Genomic DNA, 9,334 nt, shown 5'->3' with positions numbered 1-9,334 from the left:
ATAATTAATTTCTATTTCCAGATACAAACCACCTAAGGATCTTTTTACATCATCTAAAAAGAAGAACACTTGTTATTGTCAAAAAGACAAAGGTAGTAGTTTTTTTGGAAAGAAAACCTGTCCACCAGCTGGAATTTTCAATGCGTCTAGTTGCAATTTTGGAATGCCAACTTTGACATCCTTTCCTCATTTTTATCAGGCGGATGAATCAATAATTGAACAAATCGATGGCCTTGATCCTCAAAAAGAACTGCACGAGAGTTATGTTGACCTACACCCAGTAAGTATACATTCATATTGATTATGAAGATTTTGTCCAGAAAATGTAGAAATTTTCTTAATCTGGAAAGTTGTTCAGCGTAAAATCATACGGCTTGCGACAAGTCACGTTGCGCGTCATACGTCATATCAGTTATGCGACGAGTATGACTAGAAAAGTTTTCGGCGAGCCATATATTCACAGTGATTCACATTGTGACAACTCTCATTCACAAAAATTTTGTATTTCACATTTGAGTGTCAAAAATTCGGATCCGTGACAAAAAGACCAAAAGACAAAGCGCCCGCCCAATGAGAGTCGCGCTCCGTGTAAAAGGCCCGCGAATCAGAGAGCGAGTATGGGTGTGCTCATACATACATCCATCGCGATGAAGCTAGTCGCTCTCTGATTCACGGGCCTTTTTCACGGAGCGCGACTCTCATTGGGCGGGTGCTTTGGCGTTTGAGCTTTTTGTCACAGATCCTAAAATGCAGAAAGTCCGTTATAATTTATTTTTTAATTATTTATTCAATAATTTATTTTTACAACCTAAGGTCGATAGAAATAAGTAGCAATACAAAATACAAATATAAACAAATGTAATCAGGTGCAACCAGATGAAACAGCAGAATAAAAAGAAGTACCTTACAAAAATTGTACAAAAGAAAAAACTATTTGAGGGTATCAAGACAGTCACGTCTCCAGAATGAATTCTCTTATTTTGTAGAATGTTTCGGACATACTGTGCAACGTTGCGCAGCTCGTATGGATAGTTAGAATTTAAAAGACTCAGCCACTACTGGCTATTGACTGTCGTGACAAAGGTCCTTCGATACTGATAAGTTACATATAGAGCAGAGTCTATAAGGGTCATGAGTAACTTTATATTCTCCAAAACGTATACAATCCCTAATAGAGGTCAGAAGTATAAGTTAAACAATGAGAGAATGTTATATAACAAGGTAGTCGAAGATGCAGGTATGATTGAAAGTCCGGATACAGTTTAAGATGTGGGAAATATGGAAGCTACTTGAATTAGGGATCTTTCATAGTCGGAACGCTAGAGATAATCAGAAAAGATATATAGAAAAAAATCCATACTTTCAACGAGCGAAACAGAATCCAAGTCAAGCCACAATTTTCTTTGAGTTACAGAAAGAGCACATATTTTTGAACTGCAGAACCCAGTTATACTTAAGGTTGCAATCAGTTTTCAAGGACATTGCCTTTAATTTAAGAAAACATCTTTTAGGATACATATCACCAGGCTTACCCAGCAACCTCGGAAAACACCTCAGCACTGACTTAAATATATCATAAGTTAACTGTAACTTACCTATCTCTAAGCGGAGGGCTAAATTCGGCGTGAATGTTAGTAAGCCTAGTATTTTCTTAAAGAAAGAGGACGTTAATTTCTCGACTGTATCAAAGTACCTTATTCTTTAGACTTCTATTGCGTACAAACGAACACTAAGTGTAAGGCTACGAAAAAGGATAATCTTAGTTCTGCCAAGAATTAGATTTAGATGCAAATAAAATTCTTGAAACAGCACCTATAGCAATATGCTTAGTAGACACTCTTTTTATGAACTCTTTATTGAAAAAGACCGAGTCTGATGTGTTGACACAGAAATAGACAAATTCGCTCACTACCTCCAGCTGAGTCTGTGCCTACAAGAATTTGTATTCACATGGCCGACCGTTATGGTATATACATAAGTGATCTATTGAAATTCCATGCATACCGTGATTTCGTAAGTACTCTTCTAAATCATATATGAAAAGTGCAAAAAAGAGAGGACTAAGAATCTCACCTTGAAGCAACTGCGTCTATTCGCAACTGCGAATAGACATGTCAGCGTTATCATAGAGATTTTTTTATAATTCGTTTAAGTTTAGTGGATATGTCTATCCTTAGAAGTTTGCTCCATAGGTGGCAATGGTTTACTGAGTCAAAAGCCTTTTTGAAATCTATATAGAAAGCAAAGATTCGTCGCTTTGGGATAGACAATTGAATTTTAATTAAAGAAGTGAAAGTATGAATATGACTAATACAACTTCTTCCAGAACTGAGGCTGGCCGGATTTTCTGGGGGAATGTTTAGCCTTTTTATACAACATAAATGCATGTATTTTCGCCAATTTTCTGGAAGTTTTTTGGAAACTTCATTGGGAACCCCATCCTCGCTCGGGACTTTATTGCATTTACACTTCCATAAAGAGGCTTCAATTTTATCAATCGAGATATCACAGTCCAATAAAGAGTGTTTGTTTACAATCCACTGTATGCCAATGGGAGCCGCAATTGGATAAAGAAAAAAAGAAGGTCTTGCCATGCATGTATGCTTATATTGTTAGTCGAAGGAGACCGCAATCTAAATCTATTGACCTCTGCCGAAAAATCTGTAGGATTATTACAAGCCGCTAGTGAATTCAGCAGTGTGTATTCGCATTGCCTCTTCTTGGACCTACTTAACTCCAGGAAAGATCTTCTGATTTCTATATATTTTGCCTATACATATTTCTTCTAAATTCTTTATCATCCCAAGGTATCTTCCCTGGAGTATGCCATTTAGGCCTTGCAAGTAAATTCAAATTAACGGCGGCAGATGAGATTGTGACCAATTATTATTTAGGGTATTTATTTCGCTGTTGGAGTACGCAGAGTTCTCAGAAACAGACATTTCATATATCTAGTCACATTTGCGGTTTTCATTCCAAGTTATTATATTGTGCAACGAAAATGAGTCTCTATTTACACTTGTCTCCACCAGTATGAAATACGAAATAGCAACGAGAACCGAAAGATGGTCGGATATCGCAGGCAATTGAAGTACTACGAAATTAGAAATCACACAACAAGATCGTAACACTCATACTCTTAAATCTCAAAAAAGTATAATTTCCTGGAAAATATTTAGGTAACCTCCTATTTAATATCACTAGCCCACTACTCTCAAGAATTTTAACAAGAAACTTCGCTTATAGAATGCTGAAGAACTTTCGTGGAGGAATAACATTTCCAAGTCATTTAGGTTGCCGATACGAGTATTAAAATCGCCTCCTAAAAACATTGGTAAATCTGGATAACCCGAAATAACCCCGGAAAGGCCCTCCTTAGAAGTCTGCTCGAACAGCTGATCATCCATAGATGGTTTAAAATAAACAATACCCATAATAAATTGAAATGTCCTCCTTCAACATTTAACACAACTAGGTGTAGGAGAAATGAATAAAGTTTCATATTTAAATACAGCTTTGTTTAAAAAATTGCTTAACCCACACTAGGGCGGTCGACCCAAGCAGAACGTTGTGCATAAGGAGTCCAGAAAGCTATTCGATTTATCTGCTTTGCGCTTTTGTTGTGTTTTGGATGTGCTTTTTGACGAGAAGTGTGTTTCGGTCGAAATTTGTTTATTTTCCTTTTCGTTTAGGAGGGATTCGATCTCCATGGAAGACAGCTGACGGTGCTCAGCATATTGCTGCTACCCAGTGGCTGACTGGCATGGGGGCGCAGCCGGGCATTCCCGGTTGCGCCCCCCTTGATTCGCGCCCCCTTAGCCATGCCAAGGCGTCACAAAAAGCTTATTTTGTTTAAAAAAATAAATATATGTTAGGTTGCAATGGAAAGAGTGAAAAGAATATCCAATAATATCCACGATTTACATTTGTCCTCCTATAAGTAATCCCAGTAAAGTAAAAAGTGTCCTCCAATTTATTGTCACTCATATTATTCCTAACAAATTCCCTAATGCATGCTTTGGATTCTATTAAAGAAAATTTTTTGCAAAATGAATAATAAATTATTCATATTAAAACAGTAAAATTGAAAGGAATATTCCTGTTATCAAGTACATTACGGAATTCAAATTTATTTGTTTCTGGTGCAATCGAAAATATATTTATTGATTAAAAATGTATAGGATACCAAAATTTATTTTTTATGGGCGCCCGCTAATGTATTAATTTTTTACATATGTTAACTTTCGATAACGCCTATAAGTACCTTGAGGGAGTCAAGGATTTTCTCAGCTACCCTGAAAAATGTATCCTTTCAATCTTTTGTAGATGACTTGTAACTTGTATAGTGAGACCACGAAACAGAATGTTTTATTGTTCATTATTTTATTGTTTGAACAAAATTTGAATTTTCGATTATTCAAAAACATTCAAAAACTTGTTATGAAATCTTGGGGCGGGGGGGGGGAGTTTTACACACATCTAATAAGTTCACATAATACTCCTTATAAACTGTTTTTCCTTTTCTCGGATGAACTTTTTTTTAGAAGTCGCCCCCAGTATTGGATCCCCGGCCGTGTCCCTGGGTACCCAGTCCTGCACTTCTGCTACCCTTAACTATCACGTTAATACTAGCATTTTTAATTTGGTGGCAGCGTGTTAAAGGGCTTTCCGTTCTTACCGTTCGTCTGGTGATTTATCGAATGTGACAGAAAAGTCTAACTCTTTAAAAGTTGCGCGTTTGTTGAGAACCTCCTGCTTCCATCTGCTAGAACTGAAGCGCGCCAGGGCGGGCCTACTGCCATGCGTCCTCCCCAGGCGATAAATGGTGTCAATGTTCGACTCATTAAGTGAGAGGCCAGCACTAGTAAGAATATTGAGAAGGAATGAGAAGAGTTCCCCGTTACATTCCTCATGGTTCGATAGGTTGTGAATCAAAACATGTCATGAGCGGGCTTGTCGCTGAAGAAAGTCAACCTGTCGCTTGAGTGAACCACACTTGTCCTCTAATTCCTGACGACTTTCTTCCAGCTTTTTATGTTTTGCTTTGGATGTGCTAAATTCGGTCTTTAAAGCATCAAAATCGGTCTTGAATTGAGTTGTGTCAGTTTCAAGAGGTTTGACGACCTTTTTGGTTTTCTCTGTGTCGGCTTTAATGGAGTTTAATGGTTTCAGCACATTTGAATGGCCACTCATTTTTGCAAATGGTAGCTAGTTTCAAAGTTGGAGATAAGAGCGATTAATAATAGCTGTCACCTCACACACACACGCATACAGCGCAGTAGGTCTGGAAAAATCACGCACACTACCTGAGGGGCAACGCGGAATTTATAAAGATGTCTGTTGAAGACCACGGGTTCCTCAGAAAGACACAAAAACGTTCAGAATTCTGCCAGAAAATCACAAAATCAGGAACAAAAACTTACCCTATTAGGTGTCACAACACAAAACGAGTGCGATAATAGGCAAAAAAATCTAGCACTTGAGACTGGTTCAAATCAAGAAATTATTTCGAACCAAAGCTCACGTACTCTTTTTAAGAAACTTCGGACATTTTATCCAATAAAAAAATAAGTAGAAAGGCTTATACTTCCAAATATAATTATTTATATTATTACTCTTCATGAAAAACTAATGAAAATGTTAAGTAGTTTTAATTTCCAAAAATTCAACTTTGGGAGTCACGCACTTCATAGACTACAAATTGTTACCTTATGAATTTAATGTTTTGATTTGAGCTGGGCTACAGGAAGATAATATTTTACACCACGTATTATTTTGTCATGGTAAAGAAAGTGATACCACTTTTTCCTAGCATAAGGAAGAAACTTATATGATAAATGATAACTTGATCATCCACCGCTTTACTACTCGAGTTTACTGCACATACGATAAGTCAGGTATTTTTAGTCCCATAATACACTTAGTTCAAGAAAATACAAATAAAGTAAACGGAACGAATTTGATCTGATCAGAAGTTGTTTACAAATTTCAGGAATTAGAATTTTAAGGTTTTGTCAAATTTAAGATCATCAAATTTTAAAATTTAAGATTTAGTATTTAATAAAAATTATATTGACATCATATACATTTCGACACTCTGAAATTTGGATTCCCACGGATTCAATATTTATAAGTTTAAAGCATCGAATTTTCTTCACCTAAAATAATATTTTCACAAACAATTCTTACAAAATAATAATATTTCGTTGAATGTTTTCTGATATTTACAGTCAGTCTTAAAAGTGGAGAGCGAAAATTTTCCCAGGAATTCGTTAATCCCAAGTAAAAAAAACTGTCCGGCTCAGATCAGGTACTGATCAATTTTTTATAAAATCAATGAGGTGCCGATCGTAAATAGTTTTTATCAGGATTCTCAAAACTTACAGGGTGTCTAAAATGAAACAAAGCTATTGAAAGACTAATCGCGAACTTACCTGGTCTAGTCTGATTCTTGACTATAGTGTCAACAGATTTTTATTTTTCTTAGTCATAATAATAAATAAAAAATAATGTCCTCTTAAAATTATAGTTTATACTAAAATCAAACGGTTTTCATTTTCTAGAACCTGGGAGTTCCAATTGGCGGTGCATCTCGGATTCAAATAAACCTAGAAGCTCGAAAAGCAGATGGAGTACCTTTTCTGGGAAACATAAAAGATGGTATGATTCTTCCTCTCATTTGGATTGAAGTAGGAATCAGTAATATTCCGGAACCAGTTCTAAATATCCTTCATCATGCCTACTACACTGCTAATATCGTTGAAGCTTGCTTCCAATGGGGCAGTCTAATTTCCTTCATTTTATCCGCATCAGGTCTTTTCCACATCCTCCAAAAGGACCGAAAAAAACAACAAGTGAATCTGCATACGAAAGAAAATCAAATGAATACAGTCTCTGGAAAGATTGTTCTTCCTTAATTTCAAAATAGGTGCGTTCTAGTTACCTGTGTATTAAACACCATCTTTTCAGAATAATGGATGAAAAATGAAATATAGTGCATGTTTGCAAAATTTCCTAACAATGAATGAACAAAGGAAATAAATTGTTCCTTTTCGGTTAAAGACCTTCTTAAATATGAAGCAAATTACAGTTTTATGAAATGTAGAATTGTAATGTATAATATGAGGCGCTATTGTCGCTTCATGGAATTTATTACATCGCCTTTGCGCTACCCTTTCTGGAAAAAATCGGTCTCTTATAACTATAGATGGAAATAGCGACAGGTTTATGTGTATTTTAAATTATAAAAACCAATTATTTCTTTCTTTACTTCCACAAAAAAAACTAAAGTTTAATTTTGTTGCAAGTAAAATTTCCCCTGTTAATGTTTATATGCTATTTGATAACAGTTTATCCTACGATGGAATAAAAGCCGTCGTCTGCTACGGCATCCTTAGTAGCAACGGAAAAATGGCAAAGTATGAGTAAATTCGAGCAATAAGTCAGGACACCAGATTTGAAACAACACAGAAAAAACAAAAGTTAAAATTTTTACATGTAAGACTTGCAACGTTTAAAAATTAAATAAAATAAATTACGCTAGTGTAGAGCAATCAGAACTTATTGAATACCATTTAGCAAAAAGCGCAATAAATAACTGACAGATAGGAATCCCCATTTCTCTCCAATTTAATTAAGTTAAACGACGATGGATAGCGCTGGTGTCGTAATTCTCGCAACACCTCCAATACAAATAGAGCGATTATAAGATGAAAGATTATCCAGACAACGTTAAAAATTGGAAATTATCTTCGATCGATGTAAAGTTTATTTGGCAAGGTTAATCTTTGTTGCGGTGAATCTTTCACCTAAAATCGATGTAAACTTTATCTTTGGGTTTTTCTGTGTTCTTCACACTGAGACAAATTTAAAAGTGACAATAAAGTATTTCCTCTTCTGTGAAGCAATTTGCATTCCAACTTAAAGTTAGATTGATTATAATCGATGGCAATGAGGAAATATTTTGTTAGCGATTGGGATTTTGTGTATTTCTCTGATAGTATTATCATTAATAATTTTTATTTTTTATTCCAAGCTCCTCTTAACAATGCTTAAATACTTAGTTAACTATTTTTAGTGGATTTTTTGTCAGTTAAAAAATCTTTCTAAAATTCTTAATGATTATTGATTAGACAGTAGTTGAAGTATCGTAATCTACTATTTTTAAACCTTAAATATTATGATTTAAGCAGTACACAAAAATATTTTTGTTAAAATAGTACACTTTCTATTTGAAAGAAAGGGTAGCGCACATTTAAATTTAATTGTGATCTAGCTTAGCTTTCTTGTCGTTCCTCGTATGTAACTAAGGTTTATTATAATAATTATTAATAATTCAAGGATAATGAAATGCCCGATTTAAGACTGTGTAATCTTGAAATTTCTCTTATTAAAGTAACCTAGTTAGGATTAAATAAATAGATTACACTGACATTAAAATTTATTAAAGGAATCAATTAATAATTCCATAAATATTTTTTTCACATAAAATTCACTTCAAAGAAAGATTTCTATAAATTAAAATCAAAAGATAAAACCACGACAGATTTTAATATACTAGGTAGTATTATTTAATCAGTAATCAAGCTTCTCCTTAGGGGCCATCCATATACCACGTGGACACTTTAGGGGGGAGGAGGTATGGCAAAATTCCACGCTTATCCACCAGGGGGACCGGGGGGGTCGAGCTACAATCCACGTGGACACACATTTCCCCAAATCTGTGGAAAATGTACTGAAATGAGGCAAAGTATACTCTAGGTATACTCCAACTTTTATATTGTGCCAGCGCACAATATAAATTTTATTTTTATTTCCATTTTTTTCACGACTTTTTCTTTGAAAGTCAAATCATGTTTAAGCTCACGTTCCTAAGCTAATTTGAAATTTGTCAGCCAATTCATCGCTCCTTTTGGACTTCTTATAGTCCGGGAGCTCGCGACAATTCTATGAACGTCATTTTAGTACTCACTAAAATTTTAGATTCTTTTGTTTTCATAGTCAACAGTTCGAAATTCGTTGACTGACTAACAGCTGTTGGTGTATTTTGCAACAATTTATCGTAAACTCGTCAAAAATTCGAGTGCAAAAACGTCATTTTGGTACTCTTGAAACCCACGGCGAATGATTGTTTGGATGCTAAAAACTAACAATAAGTTTGACTGGCAGCTCCTGAGTAGTGCCAAAGTTAACTGGCAGACTGTCAAACATGTCAAAGATTCGAGTGAAAAAACGTAATGTTAGTACTCTTCCAACCCATTGAGGCTGATTGTTTTGATGCAAACAACTAACAAGAATTTGACTGGCAGCTCCTGAGTAGTGCCAAAGTTGACTG

The 9,334-nt window shown here is 35.2% G+C and overlaps 1 protein-coding gene across 1 annotated transcript in view; it reads left to right on the top strand.

The window, feature by feature from the left end:
• The window catches only part of LOC117176662 (lysosome membrane protein 2-like), an 83,621-nt gene extending 74,769 nt beyond the window's left edge, over positions 1-8,852 (top strand). Inside the window, exons 2-3 of the mRNA XM_033366915.1 lie at positions 22-280; positions 6,564-8,852. Of these exons, the coding sequence (XP_033222806.1) occupies positions 22-280; positions 6,564-6,917 (613 nt within the window). The 3' untranslated portion in view covers positions 6,918-8,852. The remainder of the gene's footprint in view (positions 1-21; positions 281-6,563) is intronic.
• The last annotated feature ends 482 nt before the right edge of the window (positions 8,853-9,334 follow it).

Source organism: Belonocnema kinseyi, chromosome 7, assembly GCF_010883055.1.
Source record: "Belonocnema kinseyi isolate 2016_QV_RU_SX_M_011 chromosome 7, B_treatae_v1, whole genome shotgun sequence".
Taxonomy (NCBI): Eukaryota; Metazoa; Arthropoda; class Insecta; order Hymenoptera; family Cynipidae; genus Belonocnema; species Belonocnema kinseyi.
The sequence above is the reverse complement of the archived record's forward strand: the minus strand, read 5'-3'. Positions and strand labels throughout refer to the sequence as shown.